This window comes from Meles meles, chromosome 12 (assembly GCF_922984935.1).
Source record: "Meles meles chromosome 12, mMelMel3.1 paternal haplotype, whole genome shotgun sequence".
Taxonomy (NCBI): domain Eukaryota; kingdom Metazoa; phylum Chordata; class Mammalia; order Carnivora; family Mustelidae; genus Meles; species Meles meles.
This window is the reverse complement of record NC_060077.1, coordinates 33,593,555-33,620,621: the sequence shown is the minus strand read 5'-3', so window position 1 is coordinate 33,620,621 and position 27,067 is coordinate 33,593,555. Positions and strand designations below refer to the sequence as shown.

The 27,067-nt window shown below is 43.8% G+C and overlaps 1 protein-coding gene across 8 annotated transcripts in view; it reads left to right on the top strand.

Moving 5' to 3' along the window:
* LDLRAD4 (low density lipoprotein receptor class A domain containing 4) overlaps positions 1-27,067 on the top strand; it is a 431,068-nt gene that overhangs the window by 148,885 nt on the left and 255,116 nt on the right. For 2 of the 8 annotated variants that reach the window (XM_046024293.1, XM_046024294.1), the window contains one exon: positions 13,413-13,882. The exons of the other annotated variants lie outside the window; for them this stretch is intronic. In XM_046024293.1, coding sequence (XP_045880249.1) covers positions 13,843-13,882 — 40 coding nt within the window. In that variant the 5' untranslated portion in view covers positions 13,413-13,842. The remainder of the gene's footprint in view (positions 1-13,412; positions 13,883-27,067) is intronic. 8 annotated transcript variants of the gene reach the window in all.

Sequence of the window (27,067 nt, the reverse complement as noted above, 5' to 3'; positions counted from 1 at the left end):
AATACTTAACAGCGCACATCCCTTTGGCGTGTTCTACTGCAGCTGTTTAATTTTGTGTGTGTGTTTGTGTGTGTGTGTGTGTGTGTGTGTGTGTGTTCTCTTTTAAGCAAATGCAGAAATCCCTCATTTGGACTTTATTTTCTTATCACAGCAGTTGTAGCACTCTGGTTTCATGTGCTTTGGGAACCTAAAAAGCAACCCAGTCTCAAACTAACTCAGGGCTTTTTTTAAAGTTTGTGTGTGACATTATATACGCATGTATAAATAAATATATGTATATTTTTGCCTCATTGGAATGAAAATGTATTGCAGACTGCATGTGCGAAGTTTTCTTTGGCTGCCTGTGGGACTTACAGGACTGTGCAAAACGCTGAGCTCTCTTTGTTGCTTGTGTGCTGACTAATCAAAGAATCGATTTTTTCCCCCCATTTACATTTTTTGAATCAGAAGAATGTTTTTCAAGTAAGCTTACAACACAATTTGATGATTTAGAGTCAAATACTTTGTTCATATTTTAATTTTCAAAGATGGGTTTATGTCATGCTTTGTGAAGAACGAGATACAAGATGTATTTAATGAAACAAATGGAAATAACTCCCTTTTTATACGTAGGCAAAATGGAGATTTCTTAAAATAGAAAATCAGTGACTTGCTTTTGAGTTACACGTTGGCATTTTATGTGGTTTAAAGTTATTTTGTGGTTCAGCATAGAAATCAACATTACTTTTGTATTACTCTGCACACTTTTAGCCTAAATGTGGAGCCCACTGTTACTCTCTAGATTTTTTACAAGACTGGGAATCTTAGGGCTAGCTGAGTTATTTCCTTATTAATTGTAGAGTTTTTCAAAATTACCTCTTAATTCTTTTAAAATGACACTTGGCATTCTGTTCTTCTTTGATCATACATCTATATTTATAAAGAAGTATTTCATACATTTTCCACCACTAGTTTGAGCCTCAATTACGTAGAATTTGCTTTTTACCTTTTAGAGAAATTAGATTTGGAGAGACAGTCATCATGGTTCCCCTGATGATTATACATAAATATTGACTATTTTGTTACCTTTTTATCCATGCAGGGCTGTCCTTGGAGGCAGCGGAAACAGGTAGAGGGATGGTAATACATCCTCCATCCTCTTTGGCCTGGAAACCATGCTTCCTGTCTTAGAGGCCTGGCCTGGGTGTGGACTGATGGCTGAAGATAAATAAGCTGCTCTTGTGGAAATGGCTGTAGCCTCCATTTTTGGTCAGTTGAGAAAATTCTAGAGCCAGACTCATTGGGGTCTAGATTCTCAGTACTCAGATGTGGTTCAAGAAGCAGAATCATGAGCATCCTCTGGGAACGAGTTAGAAATGAGAAATGTAGAATCTCAGACCCTGCATCTGACCTGCTGAATTAGAATTTGCATTTCACAGTGGTGCCCATGGGCTCCATGAGCACCTTAAATTTGGGAAGCTCTGGTCTAGATCATTGGTCTCCCAGAATGGCCAAACATCCAAATCACCTTTGGAGCAGACCAAAAACTATAGAGTCCTGGTCCCAGCCTCTGAGATATCATTTCATTGGGTCTGGAATGATCCTGCTGCCCAGCCAGATGTAGGAACCACTGGTCTGAAATGCATCACCTCTGTTTGGTGAGGGGATGTTTGAAAAGGTGAATCACTAGCTGAGTGGGTGTCTGGAGGTTCGCAGCGGCTGTTGGTCCCACGGTCTAGCTTACTGTGAGCTTCCCTTTCTCTGAGACTCCATCCCTGAGTGGACATGTCATTCTTGCAGAGTCTGTGGAGGCCTGCAGGGAGCTGGAGCAGGGTGCTAGCACTGTTTGCATCTGTAGCTGATGGAATGGTTTGCAGGCCGTCTAGCTACCCAGCCTCCATTCCCTTCTCATCCAGTTCCCATGGAAACAGATTGCAGGAAAACTGGGCATGGTGCTATCTTTACCCTGTTTTTGGCGATCTGAGGTCTGTTGCCATGGGAACCAAAAGGGAAAGGATGGTAGTAGAGTAGCTAGACTGCTTTTAAATTTCAATGGCAGCCTTCATCCTCCCTATAAAACCTGCTTTTGCCCAAGTTTACCTCTAGGCCAGGGACCCTTGTGGTTCTGAATGTAGCTGTGACTCATCTGTGGGGGGAGGTGGGTGGAGAAGGAGGGGAAAAGATGGAGCTCTTAAAATATCCTTGCAATGCCAATCATTTCCTTTTCTTCCAAGAAGCCATTTTTAGGTGTTGGTATAAGTTATTTAAATGTCATCTTTAGCTATTATTTCTTGTATGGTTTTATTGAACATAATAACATGTTTTTATTCAAAGGAAGTGAAGAGATGAGTCATTTCAATAAGAGTGATTTCTCTGATGTGGGGAATCCCTATGGTTAGTGGGTGTAAAGTAAATATTGACTGGCTCTCCCTGTTGGGGTAGGAATGAGGGTCTCATGAGGTGAAAGGGGGACCAGACTAACAGGGTAGATGTCTGGGTTAGATGGGGAAATTTTGGCCTGTGGTCAAGAAGAAGGGCAATGGACCTGATGTTGACCTATTTAAGTATTTGAAAATGAAATATTGATTTCTAATCTAATAGGCCCTAGATTTTAACTCTTTGAGTGTTCAGCTACACAGTGGAGTTGATTGGGTCCCACTGAGGTGCTCTATTTTTCCCACCTCTTCCCCCCTCGTTTTTGCTTTTGTTATTTTTTTAAACGTTCTTACAGCCTGGTCCACCGACCTCACCTTTAATGCATTTCCCAGGGGTTAGACAGCCACAGGCCGTATCATTCCTGCCCTTCTTCCCTGCTTCCCTGCTTCCCATTGCTGCCTTAACCCTTTTTGGAAGGCTGGTTAGATTTTTGGATACCATGTACATGCATTTCATATATTTTCTCACTTAGTCAACACTGCTGCCTTACAGTTATATTAATGCCCCATTTGACAGATGAGTAGAGTGAGGCTTACTGAGGTTGTATAACCTGCCCAAGTAGTGTGTGGTAGGCTGCTCAGGAGAACTGTCATTCTGAGCCCCTTCTGTTTGACCCCAAAGTCATGCTCGATTCTCTGAGCACAACACCACCCCCCGTGCCCCCCCCACCCCCCCTCGAGTGAGTGGCTGTGTCAGGGCCAAGGAGTATTGCTGAGCTCCTGACTGCAATGGTTCATCATTCAATGGAAACCTCTCTTAGCACCCACCTCCCCTAGCCCCCATCCTTTCTATCATTTCTTCCAACTAGCCAGCCCAGATAAACAGGCTGCTCCATGCTTTTTGACATTAGTCTTGTATATTTACATATGGCTATTTCTTCTTTCAAATGTACTTGTCAATATGTTTAGTTTTTCAGTCAAGATGGACAAAATTTAGTATTGATGATTACATGCTTCCTCTCAAATATTTGGGGAACAATGGCCTAGCAAGAGTATTTTGGTGAAAAGCAACAACAGCTTGCTTTCCTGTGAGGAACAAAATTAAATCCTCATTCTTGCTGTTTGAAGAAACTGATTTACTCACTAGACTATGGGAAGATGGGGAGTAGGGTGATGTTGTTCACTGTGGTGAAGTCTCTTCCTGCCTTCCTGCCTGATGGTCCCCACCACCTGTGCTTCCCTCCAGTCCTCTCAGGCATGTGGATGGAGGAAGCCCAGGCTTCTATCCGAAGAAGCTAGCTGAGGGCTCCCAACTGCACAGCAGAGGTTAGAATGAGTCAGTGCCTACTTGTTGATGCCAGAAGGGAATAAATAAGGGCTGGATTTTTGAGAAGGAAAACGGAAAAAACTGAAAGAAGATGCTGTTCTAAATGCGGAGAAAGTTGCCTCTCAGGCTGGTGAGGTCCATGGTGGATTTAGATCTTGAAAGTCCTCACAGACAGCACATAGCTAACTTTGGCAAGTGACGGGAACATGGCCAGTGACTTCGGGTTTCGCATTTGATTGGTAAAATTTCATCTCGCTGCCAGAGTTCTGCAGTTCTCCTCGGTGGTATCGCAGGAATTCTCTGGTCCAGATCTGATGGTGGACTGCTGAGGCAGACTCAGCATCAAGCCTAGTGATCCTGGGTTGAGTACACTGTTCAGAACGAGAGAGTTTCTGTCGCTGCCGATTAGTGCCTTGAAAGATGAACAGACTCAGCAGTCTGGCAAATGCATGGCCTCAGGTGCTGTAGGAGACTCTGTCCAGTCACACTGGGCTTGTGGAGGGGCCAGTTCTCCCTGAGAGGAGGCCGTGTTTCTGCTGCCCCCTGGGCTGCTTGGTGGGATGCGCAGTACCTGTCCATCGGGCTTTCCCCCATGAATGACGCTCGTTGGCTCTTAGTCTGTCAGAGCACACGCATAGGCCTTTGTTACCAAGGCAGCGGAAATTGGTCTAATGAACTCTTTCTGCTTGGCTGGAGGCCCCCAGAACACACAGGGACAGGGTTTGTGTAGTCCCATTAGTTAAATACCAGGCAGCCTTTCCCTGGAATTCTCTGTCGCCCTTCAACAGCTGCTCTTCAGGACAGATGCACTTTCATGGCCCTGCCTCATCCAGCCTTCCAGGAAGATGTGAAACTCTATCAGTGTTTCCCTAATGTATGTGGAGTCAGGCCCCGCTCATCAAACGGCTTGGTGTGCGGGGGCCTCTCACAGATGTAGCGTTCATTATTGTGCGTAACTGTACCACCGAGAGCTCGTTTGTCACACTCTCAGACTGGTTGCTGCCGCTGACATCAGCTCCGGGGGCCAACCTCAGACAGTACCATTTTGTGTTACGTCCTTCAGACATCTGCTGAATCGTTCATCTCCTTGGATTTCTGTGATCAGATTAAGTTGTTCCACCAACGCTAACTGACCGGGCCAAATGCGTTGTTTCCAGAATTTGGTATGTCTCAAATGACAAGTTTCCCCAGTTGAATTCCAAGTCATTCCTGAAAGGTTGGTCTAGAGGTTGTCTTTTCACGCTCGTGTGAGAACGTGTGTTTTCTCCAAGGTAGTAAGGGAATCTATGATCTTCCTAGGATGGCGTTTGACACATTATATATCATTTGTTTTTCTGGTTCCCTTAAATGATAGAAACAACACTATTTTGAGAGGAAGTTTAAGTTCTAAGAGGATATGGGATAGATCTGTGCCTGTGTCTGCTGTGCAGGCTATAGGAAGGAACTGTTTTCCCTTTTAGGAGGTAAGTGGGACTTATCCTAAATTTTGTTGTAAGGAATGTATTCAGACAGTGAGGAGTCTTTCTGCCAGGGCACAAATTGCTAAGTGTGTGTGTGTGTGTGTGTGTGTCCCCATACCTGCATCTATATTAAATGAGCTGACTACTGTCAGAGCATTACAGCCTTCTCCTGTTGGGGAGAAGCCTGTCTGGTGCTCACCGTACATCTCTGATGTCTCTTGTCTGTCCCAGACAACATAGACTTTTCTTTGGAAATATCTAAGAGAAATGTTACCAGAGTATTCCTGTACAACCCTACCCACCTCAAACTGCATATAGAGTGGTAAAAAATTGTAAAACAGAGGGGTGCCCAGCTGGCTCAGTCAGTAGAGCATGTGACTCTTGATCTTGGGGTTGTAAGTTTGAGTCCCATGTTGGGTATAGATATTACTTAAGAAAGATAAAATCTTTAAAAAAATTTTAAAACAGTTATCTTTTTCCTAAATGAATATATTTTTCAGAAAATGAATATGAGCAAACAAGACAAAACTACACAATGGAAATTTAGACACTCCCTGTGTTTTGATTAAAGGTGCAAATGTGGGGCTGGCCTGGAGCATGGTGAATAAGGGAAGTTTAGGAAACCTTTGCTAATAGAAGCAAATAAAATTTATAGATCCTTCATTTCTATAGGGAGCATCAGCTGTTTTATTGTTGATGAAGTTTTATTAGCTTTTAAAGTTTTGGTGTTTCTGTTCCAACACCGCGTGTTATGTAGAAGAGGGCTGGATTTATCACACTGCTGGGAGTGGTTGGTAGGATGTCTTCTATGTGCAGAGTTTCGTTCTCAGGACTTTATGGAAGTTTGAGAAATGCACATAGAGGGCTTAAAAAGTCAGCACTTTACAAAGGGAATGAACCAAATGGGGAAAAGGAAGGAAGAACGTCAGATTGGAAGATTGGACCCTGCCTGATTATTATCTGGCAAAGAGATATAAAACCTTGGTTAAATTTATTTATTACTGTCTATTGCTATTTTTTAAATTTGATATTTCAATGTGAAAACATGAAAAAAAATTGAATATACCAAGAGGCTCTTTTTCCTTTTAAAGGCAAGTTCCTTTTTTTGTCATTTTTTTCTTCTAGTATTCTACCACATTTCATACCAAATACCTCACCCACACATTTTGTCTAATTTTGTATCCTTTCCCCTCTTACGAATTTTAGCTGATATAAAGTGATTTTAAGCTTAGATTTTGATCTCTCAAGAACTTAAAAAAATCAAGACAAATCAACTGAGGAGCTATGAGATAAAATGCAATCTTTTGCCCAATTAGGTCAGATGAAAACTGGAAAAAGGTGGGTGGGAAATATTCTTTGAAGACATAGTTTATCAATCTGGTATGGTGAGTTGTAATCACTGTAGCAACTCTTATGTGTTTACCATTCATTAGAGATCAGTGTTCTGTGTATGTTTGCTCATTAAATATACAATAATTCTATGAGGGAAGTTCCATCCCTGCTTCTGTTTTACAGGTGAGGAAACTGAACTCAGAGGGGTTAAGTAACTGTTAAAATCACCCAGAGCCCCAAATGAGGTGAACTAGTCCAACTCAGAGCCCAGCCTTTTGTCCTCTGGCCTGTTTGTGTATAAAGCTCTCCTTTGAGTGTGTTTGAAATGGTGGATGGGTTGGCATTGCCTGAGCCCCAGACGCCCAGCTGGAACGTCCCTCACACAGTGCCCTGGGCCCTGCGGTCTCTTTGTGTGCCATGCCCTTGGTACTTTGTGCAGCTGATGCAGAGTTACGAGGAGGTAATTAAGCTGAAGCTCAGATATGGTTCAGTGCAGTACAACCAGCATTTATTGGGCACCTGCTGTATTCTAGGCGTCATGGTGATCAATGCTGAGGAGGCAGATTAGCAGAAGGTTTCCATCAGGAAATATCTCCATAAACACCATAGACACTTTGGGGACAGGAGCTTGGTTTGTTTTGCTCATTCCCGTCTCCCCATCACCTAAAATAATACATTGCTCGAGTAATAGTCCCACAAAGAACTATTGAAATGCTGAATGGGAGGTTGCAGCCTATACAGTGTTCTGTAGGCCAGAGAGCACGGGTAGTCATGGGAAGTGTACCATGGAAGGCTGCTGCTAGCTGGGGAAGGGCGTGGCTTGGCGTGGGGTGCTGTGAGTGGTGGCACTGGCAGAGCAGGCATTGCTGGGTGGTGAGGGCATTGGGGAGTATGTATGAGGAGGACAAACACTGTTTCACACAAACAACCCATTGGTCCTTATTCTCTCCTACTCTTACCCAAGCAGCCAGAGGACAGCTCCCCTTCCTTACTGCTCACACTTGTTAGTTGCCTGTGGGAGCCCTTTTATCTTTGCCTATCATGCCCATTGCAAGCTGATTTTATCTGAAGACAATTGGGATTGGGGAGAGTGCTGGGTATGGAGCATCTCAGAGCCCAACTCCTTGGTGTGGCAGTCAGGATGTCTCGCACCAGGCTGGGTGGTAACGGTTTCTCCCACAGCTGCCTTCTGCTTGGCTGGTATTCACATCTGAGGTGACCACGATGGGCTCACACCTCCTGTGCACATTCTGATTCTGTGCCAAGCAGACCCTTCCTTGCCTTTACTTTTCAGCATGTTGGTAGTGTGCTCATCAGCCAATTTGGGCCTGGGAAAGTGGAAATCATCTCAGTATTCCTTGATCTCCATTCGCTATTGTTACAGGTGTCTGCTGCACCCCTTCTTAGCTTCTTCCTTTTGGCCAGTCTGTGTGTATGGGGGAACTTGGGGCTTGGGCCTAGACTGACACCTGGGTTCGTTCCCAGTGCTGCCGTCATCATTTCAGTCACTTTCAATGCATTCCCTCTCCTCCCTGAGCCTCAGTCTCCTCCATAAAATGAAGGGGTGGGGTAGATGACCTCTTACTGCTTCCTTTGTTCCTAAACAGTATGAGAAGGTAGTTACAAACTTACTGAATCACTAGGGACAGTTATCCTACTAACTTACCTGGGGGGAATCTTTCTTCGGTTCCGTTGGAGTAGAGCCTCAGACTACAGATCCTTCAGGATTTATCAAGTGTCATATTTGCCAAAGTGACATTTTAAAGGATGTTTTGATAGAATGGCTTTTTTTTTTTCCTTCTGCAGCATGTGTGTGTATTTGTAATAAGTGTTTTAGATTTTATACTTACTTCCTAAAATGGTGGCCTTTCTGGAGCCCGTCAAGCTCCCCGGGGCTAGGATGGCTTCATAGCTTTTATAACACACCTCAAATTGTTTTATACCCCTAAATCATAGGTGGGTATTAAGGGGGGCATGTATTGCATGGAGCCCTGGGTGTGGTGCAGAAACAATGAATCTTGGAACACTGAAAAAATAAAGTTAAAAAAAAAAAAGAAATGAAAAGTAGTATGAAGGATCTACATCACCCCAATTCAGCCTCCCCTGGTTCTAGGCAGCTTATTTCTCTGACTTGTTCTCAGACTTTGGTTTAGGTGCACATTTTCTGTGCTTGGACCTTATGTTCTTTTCATACACATTGTGCTGTCTCCGTTGACTAGAGACAGGGCCATAGGAGAATAATCAGGATCAGAAGGGACCTCAAGTTTCATGTTCTCACTTTACAAATGAGAAAGTGGGAGGCTGACAGGCTAAGGGACTTGACCGAGTCCTATATGTGGGCCCAGAACCAGAGGAAGGATGCCCGGACTGGTGCTCTCTGCCCCATGGCTGCCTTGAGAGGAGGGGCCGTGTTTTGCCCAAGGACACACTTTTTGGCTGTTAGGAAATGTTGAGACTCATGGGCACTTGCCGAGGTCCAGACTCTCTGTTCACAAGGTAGAGGAGCTCACGCGGGAAAGTATGACATCTCTCTCCCAGGGTGACAGCTGATTCAAACTCTGGTCGGAAGTAGAGCCTCAGGTTTCTTCTCTCTACTTTTTCTCACACCTGTCTTGCTGGAAGTCCATTATCACTTTAACATAAGTGAGCCAGCCAGTAGGGGAGATTTTTTTCAGTAAACAATGCAGTACAAATTCTTAATGTGTTGATTTTTATGTTTTGATTTTTGGGGGGAGGGGGTCAAGGTTAAAGCTGTCTCTTCATCTCTCAGTATTCGTTTTTCCCTAGGACCTCTTTGGTGGGTGGAGCAGTGACAGATCATCAGACACAGGCATGGGGCCTCAACTCCCTGAGTCCCTTCGGCCTGGAGCCCGTTAGGCTGCTCAGTCTAGCCATCACCTAGGTAACCGACACTCAGCCAGCGAAGCAGTCTGTCCACAGTGAGAGGAAATAAAAAATGAAACTGCAGTGTTTATTCCTTATGTACTACACATTTTTTGAATGTTCCTAGATTTTTTTTAAAAAGGTTGTGGTTTCACTTTGCTTCTGGGTTTTGGCCTTTGTGCCTAGTGTGTGACCCTAATGTTTCCTGAATTCCGTATGTCTATTTCTGCAGTGTAATTTTGTGAAAGCTGTGATCTGATGAATGCAGTTTTCATTCCCCAGTGATTCCTTGGAGACTGCATTTTGTGGAAGTTTTTATGAATAAGTGATAAAGCAAACATATTCTACAACTTACTTGGTTAGGTTTTGTGGGTGTTCTCTCTTTAAAAAGGGTCCCTCCCTGTGGGGATGTTTTTCCGTTTGGTGTACTCTATTTCCTTAGTAACTGTTGCTCTGTTATGGGAGGGACATAATGACATTTTTCAAGTGCTGTATTGAATTAATTTATTTTCTGGTTAGGCCTACCCATCTTCCCAGGATAAATAGAATGTGTGTGTGTGTGTGTGTGTGTGTGTGTGTGTGTGTGTGTGTGTGTAGAAGACAGGAGGATGTTAGCCTGCTTGCTGTAGTGAGGGCTCTTGAATGTGTGGCTCAGGATTATTCTGTGAAGGCTCTCTCTCTTTACTCTTTCTTCATTTTCTCCCCCTTCATTTCCCTGATTTGAATATTGTTCAGTTTAAGACATTTCAGTTTAGGGAATTTGGGTTTACCATGGAGGTTTACCTGATGTGCAGAGGTAGCCTGGGAAGAACAGTTGATGGAAGGGGCAGGAGACACAGGCATTGGTCCTGACTCTACTGCACCATAGTTTTTGGCGTGAAGTTACTTAACCTCTCTGGTTAAGAGTTTTCTCTCTGTGGTTTGAGAGGATTTAAAGCAGTGTCCTTGGTGCCTGGGTGGCTCTGTTGGTTAAGCGACTGCCTTCAGCTCAGGTCATGATCCTGGAGTCCCAGAATCGAGTCCCACATTGGGCTCTCTGCTTAGCAGGGAGTCTGCTTCTCCCCCTGACCCTCTCCCCTCTCATGCTCTCTCTCTCACTCTCTGCCTCTCAAGTAAATAAATAAAATCTAAATAAAATAAAATAAAGCAGTGTCCTTTGAGGGCCTCTACTGGATAGGCTGTTCTGTAAAGTCTGAGTGCATTGGGAATTAGTGCTGGTAATCACTGGCCCTCCCAGTTCACAGGTTCAGAGCCAGCACTGGAGAGTAGCCTCTCAGCCAGGAAATGCTGCCTTCAGTTCACTGCTTGGGTGGGTTTGTCTTGGAAGCGTTTGATGAACACCTCTGTGTGTACCCCTCTGAACACTGATGGCCTTCAGCGACTCTTCCATTCATTCGGCAGACACAGGCATCAGGCACTGTCCTGGTTGCTGAGGGGTAATGGACGGTCAGCCAGTCACTGTCCTTGTCCTCATGGCACTTACAGTCCAGCAGGAGAGATGGGTGCTAAGAGATCAAGAGCCCTGCATGCAGCCATGACCATGGCAAGTGCCGGGAAGCTGGGTGGCCAGGCTCTGAAGTTAGTCTGGGGGACGATCAAGGGAGCCTCTCTGATGAGGGTCATTTGAGCTGAGATTGGAAGGTGAGTAGAATCATGAGCAAGAGCCCTAGGAGAGGGTTAAATGGGAAAAGTGGATGAGGTACCATTTGTTCTGTTCTCTGCCTTGTTGCTGACTCTTAATTGGTTATCAAGGTGTGGAAGCAGATGTGCTTTTCCTTTGCTACTTCTGGGTCCTAATCATCAACCTCTGTGCCCTACCCTGTTGGGTCATCTGACTTCTACTGAGTGTGGCTAGGTTCCTGGCCCTGTCTTGGATGCCCCCTACTGAACAGAATAGTCTCCAGGTCCTGGGTACCCTCCCCTCTTTCTTGTATATTTCTAGAAAGGGTATCTGTGTTGTTAGTAGCTATTAAGAAAACATTTTATGGCAGTTACAGTTAAATTTTTATTTAAAATTGCATATATTGGAGCCTGAGTGTTTGCAGGAGTACAAAAGTCATTCATTAGTAAGATAATACAGTTGTGTCTGTCTGGTCTTTATTGGGAACCACACACATCATGCCATAAAAATCCATGCCAATACTATGCCTGGGACACCCCCCCCCCCAGTGAGCTGTTACATACCTGTCCCCATACTTCTCTTTTAGAAGAACTAAAGTTAAGAATTGGTGAGTGTGATAAATATATAAAAGAAAGAAAAGAAAAAAAATGTGTTTGTTCTATTTCTGTCCCATTTGCCTTAGTCTTTCCCATAGCCATTTGAAATGTGATATAGGATAGCTTGATTATTTTTTTTTTTTTAAAGTAAGGTAGCAGTACTAAGTGGGTGGCTCAGTTGGTTAAATGCCTACCTTCAGCTCACGTCATGATCCCAGGATCCTGGGATCAAGTTCAGCATCGGGCTCCTTGATTAGCAGGGAGCCTGCTTCTCCTTCTGCCTGCCATTCCCCCTGCTTGTGCTTTGTCTCTCTCTCTTCTTGGACAAATAAATAAATAAGATCTTAAAAAAGATAAAGTGAGGTAACCGTGCCTTTTTCAATGAAACAAAATAAAATAAACAGAGAGCCCAGAGTAAAGCAACAACACACACCTCACACTTCAGATCGTCTCTTGAGTTTAGAAACAGAGAACAAATAAAGTCCAGCATTTCTGTGCATTGAAAGCACCATAGCAAAGGGCAAAGAAAATCAAGGTGTTATAGAGCAAGTGGGTTTTGTTTTTTTTATGGCAATTTCATTTCCTAAAATTGATAGGTATCGTACATGTGATTAGGTTTACTTTAGAAGTTAGTGTAGGACTTTAGGAGGCTGATAGTGTGTGTGTGGGTCATTATGTGTTGAATGTTTCAATTCAGAGAAAGAATGTTTTTTGCATTTTCAAGCACTTCAAAACCATTATTTGCATAAATGATTTTTTAATTAAAATAAGTTTTTTACCTATTCATTAAGTTTATATACTCATGGTAAGCTACACCTTATTAACTGTGATACTACAGGTACATGAGGGCAAAATAATTGAATTTCTTAATATAATTATAGTGCTTCATTAATACATAAGGTCTTCCTTATAGTTAGACTGTATTAGTGATATTTTCCTTTATTACTTTATATTTACAACAAGAAGACTTAATGGAGTATTCTTTTCTGTAATGTGCTGTTTTCTTAAATTATTTTTTTCCTCTAGTTTGATGGTGAAAAATAGGAATGAAGGTTATATATTCAAAAGAGTGATGTAAATTGATTAGAGTGAAGTGATGATAATGGAAAAAAAGTTTTCTTTACTCTAGTACTGGAGATTCCTATTCAGGTTCTCTTTTAAAATGTCTCATCCTTTGGGCTTCTAACATTCATGTTATTAGTGTTGCTGCTTATATAATATAACAACACTGAAATATCTGGAAAGTATTTTGTAAAGTGCTTTTATTGTTATGTAATATGTAATGTAAATTTTCAGATTAAATTTGCTTTTCCTTCTTACTCTTTAAAATATTGATTCAGGCCTTTGTCTTCCCCCTTGAGAGTCATTTTTTAAAGTTTTTTTTTTTTGTTTGTTTTGTTTTTTAAATTATTTGACACAGAGACAGAGAGCACAAATAGGGAGAGCACCTCAGGAACAAGCTTGAGAAATGGGTTTCTTCTTCAGGGTATCTATGAACTATGTGACTGGGGGAAAGACATTTGAATGTTATGTCACCTTTATAGCCATTTTTAGCGAGGCTTAGAGCAGAGAATGCTGTCTTCTGCTGTCTTTTTTCTGGAGTGCAAGTAAAAGCTACCTCTGTTCCCTGCCACCTTCACAGACACTCAGAAAAAGATGTTGCACCTGCGTCCTACCGAGAGCGCCCCCAGTGCCCATAGCATGGCCATGATCACCACTCTGGGTGGCGTTTTCTTTCTCTCTCTCTCTCTTTTTTTTTTTTTTTTACCTTTATGGGTCTACTAAATTGAATACTCCTGCAAGTCATCAGGAAAGTGATCTCTTTCTTTTTAATTTCAGCAAGGGGAGAGGCGAAGCACAGAGAGCAGCAGATCAGACCATACTGAGCTCCCTTAGAGCGGCTGAGACCCGTGGAGGATGCTGGCTGCCAAGTGGCTGAGGAGGGCCTCACTGTGAGGTGGGAAAGCAGGTCTCAGCGGGACAGCTTCCTCTGCTCCTGGGCTCACCATGGCCTTCACTCTGGCTGGACGGCTGACGTGACTGTGTGCCCCAACTGTGCACGTTGCTGGACTGGGTGCTGTCCTAGGCACTGCCCGCTCTCAGGGTCTGGGAGCAGGGCAGGTGGGCATCAGATGCTACCAAAAGCCGGACGGGGCAGAGCGATGGACTCCGACAAGCCAAGATGGAAGTGACCTGAGGCCTTGCCCAGGCAGTTTCCTCTTGCCAGGATAGCTTAAGAGTTGGAGCACAGGCTTGTCTGGGGAGCAGTATGCAGGAAGCTGATTTTCAGGCCACAAATGCTTTCACAGGTGAGAATCCTTCACACTTAAAACTTTGCTTCAATTCTGAGTTGGGAAGTAATAAAATACCAAACATCCCTATGAAATGAGCGTGTGTTTGCCTTTATGAACTGAAGGCCATACAGAGCCAAGGGGCTCAGGCTGCCATGGTAACTGATTTTGACAAAATAATAGTATGTTTTTCTGCTCTCTAAATAGGAATTTGAAAAAGGATTTGGCATTTTATGATTCTGCTTTCGTCGAGTAATGTGGTGCACACAATATCCTGCGAGTCATTGTTCTCTAAAGGAAATGTCACTCTCAGAACAAGGCAGGGGGCTGCTTTTCTTCACAGAACTAGGAAGACTGAGGGAAAAAAGTTATTGATGATGAGTAACTTCTCCCTCCCCATCTTTAGCTTTCCTTCTCTTGTGTATTCATGTGCAAATGATGGTGGGGAAGTGGTTCTGCTGAACTGGCCTCCTAGCTGGGATTCTTCTCATATAAGTGAGCTTCTGGGGAATTCCCAGGTCACTCTTTGACGTTGCTTTGTACCCTGGCTTCCAGTTGTCACATTTTACAGGGAATCACTTTAGCTGATGCCCCAAAGCCATGGCGTGAAACACAGGGCCTTTTGAATTTGGGTCCTTGTTTCTTATCCTATTCACTTAAAATCCCAGTGAGGCACTTAATCATTCTGGGCCTCTGGCTCTTTATTTATAAAATGGGGACTGTGAAGTTGAAGAAACTCATGGAATCCAGAAGAAACATTTCAACATAGAAAGAGGTTTTTGTGTTTGTCTTTGTTTGTTTGTTTTTTAAAGGAAAGATGGTAGGATCATCATGAAAATTTGGGCTGAGGGCCACACAGACTTGGATTGGACTCTGCCTTCTTCTCTGACTAGAGCTCTGCTCTTGGACAGTCACTGAGTCCCTTTATGTTTCCCTTTACCTATTTGTCAGTGAAGATGGTCATGTTCAGCTCTCAGTGGTGCTGCTCTGAGGAAAAAAGAGACTACCTGTGTGAAATGCTGAATATGGGGTTTAATGCTTTCCAGGCTTTGGTCAGTATCTGCATCCGTAACATGGGAGCCCTTGTCCTGGGGGCTGTACTGGGGAAGGTCCTCTTAGGGTGGTCAGAGCCCTTTGGAAATGAATGAAACAGTATTTAATGTAGATTCAGAGGAGCACACAAATTGGAGTGCTTTAGAACTATCTTCAGACTTCCAGCCTGGCCGACTAGAAACCCTGCCCTCTTGTCTCCCTTAATGGGGACACTTCAACTGTTTCAGTCACGTGAGCTGCTCCTTCATGGAATGTCCCTTGCACTCTTCTGTGTGGAGGGGTAGCACACAGGGCCGCGACATGAAGCGCCTCTGTGAAGTGGCCAGGCCCTTCAAGCTCTTCTTCCCCACTCCCTGGGAGACAGCCGGGGAGGAAAGGCACCCAGGATGTGCATGGAGAGAAGCTCTTAAGGCAATTCTGAGAGGAAGCGGGAACAAAAAGAACTGGAGTAAGAGTGCATGGTTCCCATGGTTCAACACGTAGACTAACCTAGTCCCCACGCTCCCCAGCTGTGTCACTGCTGATGCGGGAGGTGAGAAGCTCCTGTAGTTGTTGCCTCCTCCTGCGTGGCTCCCGAGACTCCTGCCTTATTGCAGTCAGCCCTTTAGAGGGCCCGACCAGGGAGTGGGGGAGTGACAGAGGTGCTCCACTGGATTCTAGACACAGTCTCTCCTGAACTGGGTCTTGGTCTGCCATGGTTCACCTTAATGCAGTTTTGTCTGGTCCCCACCACTTACTGGGTTGCTCTGCCCACCCCTGTCAGGATCACAGGCTGGCTTATGCCTGGGACCTTGAGGCAGTTGACTCTGAATAATGGAAACCCCTGGGTTCTGCCAACAAAATTCACAGTAGTTAGGACAGTGCCTGAAATGTGAAGGCCCAAGAAAATGGCAGCTGTAATTACGACTGTTACTGCCTTGGTTGTGGGCTATGCACAGGACCCTGGTCACCTCCTCCCAATTTGCTCTTAGCCACCCTCTCAAGGCTCCTCCCCAGCTCATATTTCCTTAACTTCTTTTAACTTAGAGTTTACCCAGGGACTCTGTTTCCTTACAAATTTGGCCTCCTCCTAGTTGCATCAGCCTACCTGAATAATAATCATATTGGTAGCAGTAGTAAAATAATACCCACGGCCAGTGTTTTAGAGAACCTACCCTGTGCTTTATCTGCGTTAACTCGTCTTCAGCACAACTCCGAGGCACTATTAGTGTCCGGTGTTATGGGGGCAGGGACACACTCAACAAAGCCAGCAGTTACACTAAGCTGGCAGCCTTTCTGAATCTTCTAGCACTGTGTGTGCAACCTCAGCCACACATGGGGGTCCCCTAGGGAGCTTTACCGCTGCCTGGGTCTCCCGTCAGAGGTTGGGATTTAATTAGCCTCTGTGTCACCTGGCCCCGCTAAACCAGAACTTGGTTCCTAACACAATGCCCAAGCACCCGGTGCATATGAAAGCCTGGCAAGCTGCGAGAGCCTCCACTGTCCAAGGAGTGGTGTTTAGAGGAGAAGGGCTGGGAGAGTCTGTAATTGAAAAAAGGGGCTGATGGGTCCCATTTACTCAGCAGAAGTGATTGAATTCTTTTTTTATTTTTTTTAAGATTTTATTTATTTGAGAGAGAGAGAGAGAGGGCCAGTAAGTGGGCAGGAGAGTGAGTGAGAATCTGAAGTGACTCCATGCTGAGCCCAGAGCTCAGCATGGGACTCCATCCCACAACAGCGAGATCATGATCTGAGCCAAAACCAACAGTTGGATGCTTAACCGACTGAGCCATCTAGGTGCCCTGAATCTATGTGTTCTTAAGGAAGCTGTCAATTATTGAATATTTGTTGTAAGAGTTGGGCCTACATGTACCTATAGGACAATGGCTTTAGCTTTCCAATATCTCTAGGGAAATAACTAGTGGTAGAATAAAGGAGATGTATGTACTTTTAGCCTTCTCTGGAAGTGGGTCCCTGTGGACTAGGCTCCTCATTGTTTACTCTTTGCCTGTGCTTCTCATCTTCCTTTCCCCACATAGTTGGTCAAAGTTATTTAGGATGTAGAATGAAAGGGACGATCCTCTGTCCCTGCCCAAGGAGTAGAGTAAAGCTGTGGAGGTGAGTAGGAGGTAAGTAGGAGGCTGGTGCCTACCCCTTTAGTTGGTTTGCTGTTCTTAAATGTTTCTTGACTTTCATCTTTTCCTATTACCTATTTATTTATTTATTTATTTATTTATTTATGAAAGAGAGAGGGAGAGTGAGCGAGAACATGTGGGGGGAGGGGCAGAGGGAGAAGCAGACTCCCTGCCAAGTAGAGAGTCTGATGCAGGACTCAATCCCAGGACCCTGGGATCATGACCTGAGATGAAGGGCAGACACTTTTAACCCACTGAGCCATGCAGGAGCTCAACTTTGGTCTTTTCTTATCCCAGGACAACTAAAGGTGCTAATGTCTTAGTTTCTGGAATGAAAGATGCACTGATTTTGTGGATTCTCTAGGCCAATGGAAAAGAGTCTGGCCTTAGATATTTAGAATGGTGAAGGGGTTAAGGCATGTTTCCTTGGGTTTGAATCTCGTTTTAGAGCATGACAAAAGTCACTATATAGTTAACCATACCTCCACTTAAAAAGATTTGTCGGTTTATGTTTTATGTTTAAATACCCTTGCTGATAGTATTAGCCTCTGTGACTTAGGGGGCTCAGGATTCCTATTAAAGAAGGGCTTAGAGGCTGCAGTCTGGCTGGGAGGGAAGCCTGGGAGACAGTGTGAAGCTGTGTTTGCATGGCAAGCCCACTGCTTGTTTTGGTGTATGTGCAATTATTGTGATGACTGGTGGGAGCTTGGAAGCCACTTCCTCACTGTGCCAGTGCTCATTTGCCTATGTTTTTCAAAGTCCCCTCTTATGTCTTATTTCATGTGTGAATGTAGGTGTGCACACATGGATACATGTTACAAATCCATCCTCCTAATTATGACTTTCTTTCCTGCATACAGGAATTTATATATTGTTTTAAATTTTCTCAGCATATAGAGTTTGTGTGAGTGTGTGTGTGTTTTTTAAGATTTTATTTATTTAATGGGGGGAGAGAGAGAGTGCGCACAAGCAGGGGAGGTGGCAGAGGGAGAGGGAGAAATAGACTCTTTGCTGAGCTGGGAGCTCGATGCGGGGCTCAGTCTCAGGACTCTGGGATCACGATCTGAGCTGAAGGCAGACGCTAAGCCAACTGAGCCACCCAGGTGCCCCTAAGCACATATAATTTAGAAATGATTTTAATCATTTAGGTACTGTTTTATAACAAAAAAACCTTAATTTTCTCTTTTACAAGTACTACCTGTTCATTATACGCAAATTTAGAAAGCACAGAAAAACTGCAATTAGAAAAGTAATTACCCATATATACAGTCTTGCCATATGAAGCTTTCCACTGTTAACATCTGGCTTATGTCCTTTCAATCTTTTCTTTCCTGCATAAATTTCTTCCTGTAGAACTGTTCATAATATGTATTCCGTTTTATCACCTGATCACTCCCTTTTAACATTACATTATGAGCATTTAAAAAAAAAGATTTAATTAATTAATTAATTAATTCATTCATTCATAGAGCATGCATAAGTGGGGGGAGGGAGAGAATCCCAAACAGAACCCCCCCGACCCCTGCTGAGCACGGAACCTGACTCGGGGCTCAATTTCACAATCCTGATATCACAGCCCAAGCTGAAATCAAGGGTTGGGCCCTCAACCAACTAAGCCATCCAGGCGCCCTAATATTTTCTTTATAAATAGTTTTAAACTTGCTGCATAGTATTCTTTTATGTATGTGTACCTGAATTTAAATTGTGCTCTTACTAGACATTGCAGCTTTTGACAGCTTTTGCCCATATAGATAGTGCTTTGACGAACACCGTTCTGCAAAAGCTCTCCTATGGTTTGGGCCCTTTTCTTAGGTTAGGTTCCCAGAATCAGAATTACGGAGTCCAAAGATGTGAACCTTATTAAGATTTATGACTGAATTTTCAAAGGGATTGATGGTTCCTAGCTTCTAAGACTGTACTGAGCTCAGTTTTTTCCTGGTCGCCTGTTCATAGTTGCTGTGGCCAGTCCCTGCCATTCAGCTGAGATGAAGTGGCCTGCCTGCACTGCCCGGTGTCATGAGATCAATGCATGTTTATGGAGCTCTCCATAGCATGATGCTACAAGGCTACCTGAGTGCCACGAGCTAGGACAACGATGCTGATATCTCATTTGGGCGAGTGAAATCTCAAGCGTCCTAGGTTCGGTATTTTTGTTCTTTTGGGCAGTCTTTCTGCCAGACTTTAGTTCATGGAAGCAATAATGTAGATGGACAGACTCCAGCAAGATCAGATTCTTACTAAAAATATCCCCCGCCCCCAGTGCATCTGGGCAGAGAGAAATGGGACTCCTTCCAGACTGGACCAGTCAGCTCTCTGATGAAGCATCCTAATAGTGATGGAGATTTCATCTGAGGTTTACTGTACTCTCTGATGACTGGGAGAACATCCAGCCTGGGTTATCACTACTATATCCTAAAGACACTGGTTTCAGATTTCTGCCTCTTTCCCGTCCTCAATGCCACCCTTAAATATTGTTTTGTATAATAAAGTGTCTTGGGCTTTTGGAATCATTTCGTTCTGGGTTAGAAGAAACATATATCCTCGGATGTCTAAATAAGTGAACCAAATTCCTGTAGAATTTACATCTTTCTTGTGAAAAGGATAATCAGACCTAGGTGTTAAATACAGTAAGGTTATTTCACTCATAAAGGAGAAGGACGAAAGTTGATTTAATAGTTTTCAGGTGTCTGAAAGAGCGCTCTTGTATGGATTTTGGTGACTGGGTTTTTTTTTAAATATTTTATTTATTTGACAGAGAGAGAGGTCACAAGTAGGCAGAGAGGCAGGCAGAGAGAGAGGGAGAAACAGGCTCCTCACTGAGCAGAGAGCCTGATGCGGGGCTTGATCCCAGGACCCTGAGATCATGACCTGAGCTGAAGGCAGAAGCTTAAACCACTGAGCCACCCAGGTGTCCCAGTGACTGGGTTTTCTTAACCACTGATGAACAAAAAGGAAGAATCACTTAAATGGAATCATCAGGATGCTTACTTTACCCCATGGAATTCTTTCACGCTAGCTAGAGTGCTGAGACTCTGTGGCTGTACTTGGAGAATTGACCAGAGGACTCTGAACCGCCTTGAAGGATCCTGACCCGACTTACAGCTTATTACTGACCCCTTTGAGGTTGTGCCCATGTGCTGACCATGGCTCACCGTAGTCCACACTTTCCAGACCTGCCTGGAGGATGCTTATTTTAGGAAAGTTGTTCCATGATTAGAGGGGTGGTGGTGGGGGGCGGGGGGGTGTGTGGATTCATGGCCAAATTCTGGAAGGAGAAATTAAATGGGTTTCTTAACTATAGAACTTTTCATGGCCAAATTCTGGAAGAACAAATTAAATTGGTTTCTTAACTATAGAGCTTTTCAAAGTCTTTCACATGAGACTTGCAATATGAAGGTCCCAGATGGGCAGAGTATGGGCAACATTTCCCAAATGACAAGATCTCCAGGGCTTTTTAAGAAAGGAAAACAGAGGACAGCACATGCTGCTGGTCTATGGTGTTGCCCTCCTTCTAGCGGTAGTTCAGGTGTCGCTGTCCTCCAGTGTTAGTGAAGCAGCCCCCTAAGGGGGCAGCTTTTATTGAGTCCATGTTTACAGAACTCTTGCCGGACACATGGCAAGTGCTGCAGATGAAAAAAAGGAAATGAGGCAGTCTGTCTTCCTGCCTCCATTCTCCCCCGTTTCTAGTTCTGCCAGTATTCTTTAAAGTGCAGCTTTAATGATACCTTCTCTTGCCCCCAAATTTTCATGGCTCCTTCTCGCTTCCTAAAAAGAGTCTAGAATCCTCAGCCTATAGTTAAAGTTCCCTGGTGTTTTCTTCCTTTATTCTCTTGCTGCGACTGAAGTTCTGGATAAACTGGACCACTTTTTTTTTCTTCTTTTTTTACATTTTTAAATTTATCAATCCTTTACTCATGTTTTTTCATCTCCCTTAGACTTTTATCCTTCTATCATTTTTCTCTGACCTCAGGGTCTCTATTTGTTCCATGAGATCTTCGGTGATGTGCACCGGAGAAGCCCAGATGATCTTCCTACTTGCAATTTAATAGATGTAGAAATGACTGATAATAATAGCTTTTTGTAAAATCTTGCATGCTCTGGCTTGAGGGAAGTTAGATTTATTAAGAGAGCATTCAGAACATATTGTGGGTATGTGCTTGGTTTTTACATTGCGCTATTTAGCTTGGCATCTGGTCCTCAGTTACAAACCTAACCCTTATTTAATAACATTATTTCTATGTGTAAATAATGCACAATTTAAGGTGTTTTTTAAAATAAGTCCTGAAAGTATCTCCATTTTCTTCCCTCTAAACTCTTCTGCACTATTTCTCGAATTTTCCTACTGTGATAGATGTGATCATCTTTTTTTTTTTTTTAAAGATTTTTTATTTTATTTATTTGACAGAGAGAGAGATCACAAGTAGGCAGAGAGGCAGGCAGAGAGAGAGGAGGAAGCAGGCTCCCTGCGGAGCAGAGAGCCCGATGTGGGGCTCGATCCCAGGACCCTAAGATCATGACCTGAGCCGAAGGCAGCAGCTTAATCCACTGAGCCACCCAGTCGCCCCAATGTGATCATCTTTTTTAGAGGCATTATGGTAGCCTAATGTCTGAGGAGTATGTATACTCATTTTAAATAAGGACAAGAAACAATTTCAGTGTTGCTGGAAATTGTATTTATTTTAAGGTTATTTAAATATATGTAATGAAATGTAGTTATGAACTCCTCATTTTGATAGCTTTTAAATAGCTATAATATCAAAACAAATATTACAGGAATTATAAAGTCAAAATGGGGCCCCTGGGTGGCTCAGTGTGTTGAGGCCTCTGCCTTCAGCTCGGGTCATGGTCTCGGGGTCCTGGGATCGAGCCCCGCATCGGGCTCTCTACTCAGCGGGAACCCTGCTTGCCCCTCTCTCTCTGCCTTCCTCTCTGCCTGCTTGTGATCTCTGTCTATCAAGTAAATAAATAAAATCTTTTAAAAAAACATTCAAATTACTATTTAATCTGACATATATTTTTATTTTGCTGAAGCCGTCCATTTCCTAGCTTTTTAAATTTTTGAGCAGAGCATCCTAAAGGGTGATTCGAAGTGATGGTGGTTAGTCTTTGCTGGCTTTTAGTATAAACACTCAAAAGTCAAGGCTGGTTTGAATATTAGTTATAAGGAATAAGCGCTGGTTTAAGATGAATTCGTTGTTCTTGAATATCTGAGGTCAAAAATGACCTTCAAATCTCATTAGGTCTTTGAAAAATGTTGGCTTTTGTCCATAATACCTCTGAAACGTGGATGTTTATGTTATCCTTGAACGGAGTGGTTTAGCTCTGCAGAAATCCAAGGCTTTGGCAGAAAGCGGGTGAGTGCTTCTACATATGATCTCTTGAATTTTTTTCTTGGTCCTAGATTCCTGCTGTATTGGTGTACAGAGGTTTTAGAATCCTTTGTTTCAACTACCTTGAACTTAACCTTGCAGGATGAACTCAGAGGCCAGAGAAGGCATGATTTCCAGGGAGAAGCAGCCAGTCCTGGTTAGTACTTTCCCCCAAGTTTCTGCTCAGTGGATGTTGATGAGTTAGCTAAACATTCTGGGCCATACCCTTTACAGCACCAAAATGGAGGTTATAAGAACTACTCAGTAGGATTTTATAAAGATTAAATGAAGTAACTAACATATGTGAAGTATCAAATAAGCCTAGCAGATAATTGGTGCTCAGTTAATGGTTTTCTTCTCCCATCACTGTCTTTAAGAGGTTGACTAGAAGTCAAGGCTTTAGAAAAACCAAGGATTTATTTAGCAAACATTTGATGGGAGATCATGCCACATCTGTGAGGTGTTCAGAACAAATTGATATGATCTCTCTCCCTGGAGCTCACGGTCTAGATTTCGGGTACAGAGCAGATGCCTCACTGCTTTTGTGGAGCTGGGAGCATGGTCTGTAGAGGCTGTGGACTCCTCCTCAAAGCCCTGGCCTCTCTGCTCCTAGAAATCTCCAGCATATGGTTTCCTCTCTTCCTCATTTATATTCCACCCAATATGGTTTCTGTCTCTGCACTCCACTCACTCTACCTGCCTTTCTCAGAGGCAACCCTGAGTGATGGTTTCTTTCCAGAGGCCTCTAGGGCGGCAACTCTGTGATGTCCTCACAGGTCATGGGCGTGTGCCTTGAAGGGTCTAAGTTGGAGTAACAGGTCTGCACATGCTTATTTCAGGACATTATGTTCAAATGTGACAGCTCAGAGGGGGATTCAGAAATAAACATTTGTGACATCTGGGTGGATGTTTTCTGGTTCTATTTACAAATTTTAAGCAACAACAGTGAATATGGTAACATGGACATTTTCCCCTCTCAGCCGACTTCAGTACCTTAGAATGTTTTCTGAGCGGTGTGAGGAAGGCATCTCTTGGTTCCAGATCCAGGATGACCATGCATGGTCCCACATACCCGTAGGTAGCATCTGGGCTCAGGGTTCCTTCACTTCAGAGGATGGGAAGCCATCCGGTCTTATTATTTAAATTTATTGTTTTGTTTTTTTTTAAAGATTTATTTATTTATTTGACAGAGAGAGATCACAAGTAGGCAGAGGTAGGCAGAGAGAGAGAGGGGGAAGCAGGCTCCCTGCTGAGCAGAAAGCCCGATGTGGGGCTCGATCCCAGGACTCTGGGATCATGACCTAAGCCGAAGGCAGAGGCTTAACCTACTGAGCCACCCAGGTGCCCCAATTGTTTTGGTTTTTTTTTTCCCCTGTGGTAAAATTTCAGAAAATTAAGGGTGGTTTCCTTGCTCTTTGGAATTAGTTATCCCTGATTGCAGATACACCATTTCACAGAGCAGACATAAGGAGTGAAGATTAATTGTCTGCTCTGCCGGGTGCTTTTGCATATGTAATCTCATTCAGTTTTCGCGACAGCCCTGGGTGATATGCGTGTTATCCCAGGTTTATTGGTAAGGGAACAACACAGGCCCAGAGCAGGCTACTTGAAGCCATGTTGTCTAGCAAGCTGTGGTGCCAGAGTTGAAGCACAGGTGTGTCTGTGCTTGAGCTGGATCCTAAGCATGCAGGGAAGCAGAGAGAAATAGGCCTTTTCCTTTAGAAATCGGTGCAGTGCGTGAAGAACAGAGAGAGAGAGAGAGGAATTTGAAGCTTGAAACTGAACTCACACAGTAAGCATTTGTCAGATAGTGTTGTCTATTTTTTAACTTGGCAAATACAGACTTTTACATGTCTGCCTGTTAACCTCACCAGTTTTTATGTCATCCTGCTTTGGGGATGTTATAGGAATGAAAGAAGAATGAACCATGGCAGTGATGGTTGTGAAGCACTATGAATGTCCTTCATGCCACAGAGCTGTATGCCTAAAATGGTTAAAGTAGTAATTTTTATATTATTTATTTTGCCCACAGTAAAAATAGACACATAAAAAAAGAGAACAATACTGTTGAGCTTATTAGAGGAGCTCAGATTTGAGCAGGGTTTGATGGAGAGGCAAAGAAGCAGAAAGATGCGTGGGAAGGTGGAAATACTCATGTGTGTGAGGAAGAGCAAAGGTCTTATTCGGCTTAAGGGCAGATTTGGGGTGAAGTGGATACACCCACAGTTGGGCATGCTGGTGAGCTCGTACTCCATTAATGTTGGTTCGGTGCCCATCACGGGAGAGTTTGCATTCAGGTGGCCAGCTGGTACCTCACACAACCTCTGTGCTGCTGGCTGTAAGCACGTGGACCCCACACAGCAAAACCAAGGCCCTACAGGTAAGCAACTCCATTGCCTCAAAGGCATTTTAACAATGATCTCTTATTATTTGGGACTCATTTCCTGTGCAGAACACGTCATAATGCAGCTTCCAATTGCCCACATTGTGCTTATGGGAAAAAGATAAGATAAATGTAGTTTCTCCCAACTCTTGTTGTTTGTAAAGATGTTTGGGGCACCAGCTCTGCGCCGGTACTCAGCATAGATTGGCATCCTGGGTGGCTTCTTGGCTGACATGCCCTGGAAGGGGGTTCTCCTTGGGTGGGAGGAGTGGTGAGATTGGAGACTGAGATCAAGCCAGGAGATTCTGGGAGACTACTTTCTGTGGCTTGGGGGGCTAGAACCTCATGGTTTCTTGGGATTTCCTTTTGTCACTGTAGGTTCTCTTGTGATTTGAACTGATGCACGGCCTCCCTGGCTCTTGTGTATGGTCTAGAAAAAGCTATGGTGCCTAGTAACTGGGGAGACACTCTGCTCTGACCACCTCAGGAGCATCTAGACTGACCAGGGGTAGAAGCCCCCACTCCAGAAAGGTCACAGACAAAAGGCAGCTATCACTCAAAAGAAAGGTATTGGTACAGGTCTACTTTCCTGTTGCTTGTTTAAGACCTCCTGCCCCTCTTGCCTCATGCATCTCCTTATGTAATTTGTTTGAGTTCTTCCTGGTTCTTGCCTTTGCCGCTCACCAATGTGCAGCAGCCGCTGCTGTATATCTCTTGAGTTTCCTGAGTTTGTCTTCAGCCGAGGACTCTTACACCCAATTTTCTTGCTTGTACTTGGAATTCGGCTGCTCTCTGTACCTGGCTTTAGGTACAGCCTGCATCTTCCCATTCTAGCTCTCCTTATGGGGGTGATCGATCCTCTTTTAGCCTGTACCCAGGCCGATGCTTATATCAGGGAGTAAGTACCGTTTTCCAGGTGGGAGCGTACGAACCGCACCAGTCCTACGCACCCTGCTCACCACTCCTACCGTGAGTTGCCTTCACCGTGTAAGCTGTCGGTCCCTTTTCCTGTCTATGAAACAATCAGCCTCTACCTTCACGGATTGCTTTCTTCACTCATCCAGTCTTGACTAAGTATGCCATGAATATAAGCCTAAGTTTCCTTATCTCTACTTCCGCAGGATGATAGCAATTGAGTATTACTCTGTGCCAAGCCATATTCTAAGCACTTTATCTTTATAATCGTATTCAAGCCTCCAAACCATTCTATCAAATAGTTGCTATTATGAAGTGCTTTTGACAGGTGTGCAAAAACAGGCACAGGTTGAGTGAAGGTAGCACCCCTGGTGAGATGAGTAGCTGAGATTAGAACCTGTAACACAAATAATGAGCACAAATAACTGGACTGTGCTTAGAATATGGTCAAGGCCAGCCTTTGTCAGGAAGTGTTTCCCTTCCAGCTTATCAGCATCCACAGAGAACTATGACCCAAACGCTGCTTGGAGAGGTGGTTTAGTTCATGGAGAGATGCATGTTATAGGCGTATATTGAAGAAAACTTGGCCTCTAAGGACATTTTTTTGGACATAATAATGATGAAATCATAACCTGTTTGTAAACTGTGGCATCCACTATATGGGCTCAGAGCCTTGCTTTCCTTCTCTAACTCTAGGCTTAGTGGGACCACACAGAAGTGTGTCTTGTCCCTGGGATGGCGTTTTAGGGGTTTGTAAGCAAGCAAGTGCAGAAGCACGGAACGCCCGGGTTTCTTCTGTTGTAGCCCAGGGCAGCACCGATACTCTTCAGCAGTCCAGCTGGTATATTTTCAATGCAAACCTTGTTTCTCACAAAATCTTTTTTTCCTTTTAAAAACGTAAAATGAACAAGAAAGTTTCCATTTATTTAGATATGCTGGCTAGTGTTCTAGAATAGAAGAAAGATCTGCCTAGCTCATGTTTCTGGTTTGCTCTTGCCTCCTGATGGTCTATTCAGTGCTTAGACATTGGGCAACTAGTTCCTAGTGCAAGACAAGGTTCTTTTGGACCCAGAGCATGAAGATTCTGGAGAACATCTCTTGTAAGCGTATAGATCATCCTTTACACACAGGGTCAATTTTCTGTGCCAAGCATGCAAGTAAGGATAGGAGAAGATGGGCTTAGACTCGTAAGATCTGAATTTTAGTCTGAGTCCTACCATTTGTTTGGGGTAAAGTCGGGGCAAGTTACTTAACCTGGACCCCTGCATTTTTTTCCCCTGTAAAACAGTAGTTGTGACCTCAGGCCGCATGACTGATAGCGAAGAGAGAACCTAGGTGGCAGTGCTGGACCAGGTTGCCTGTTTCCCTC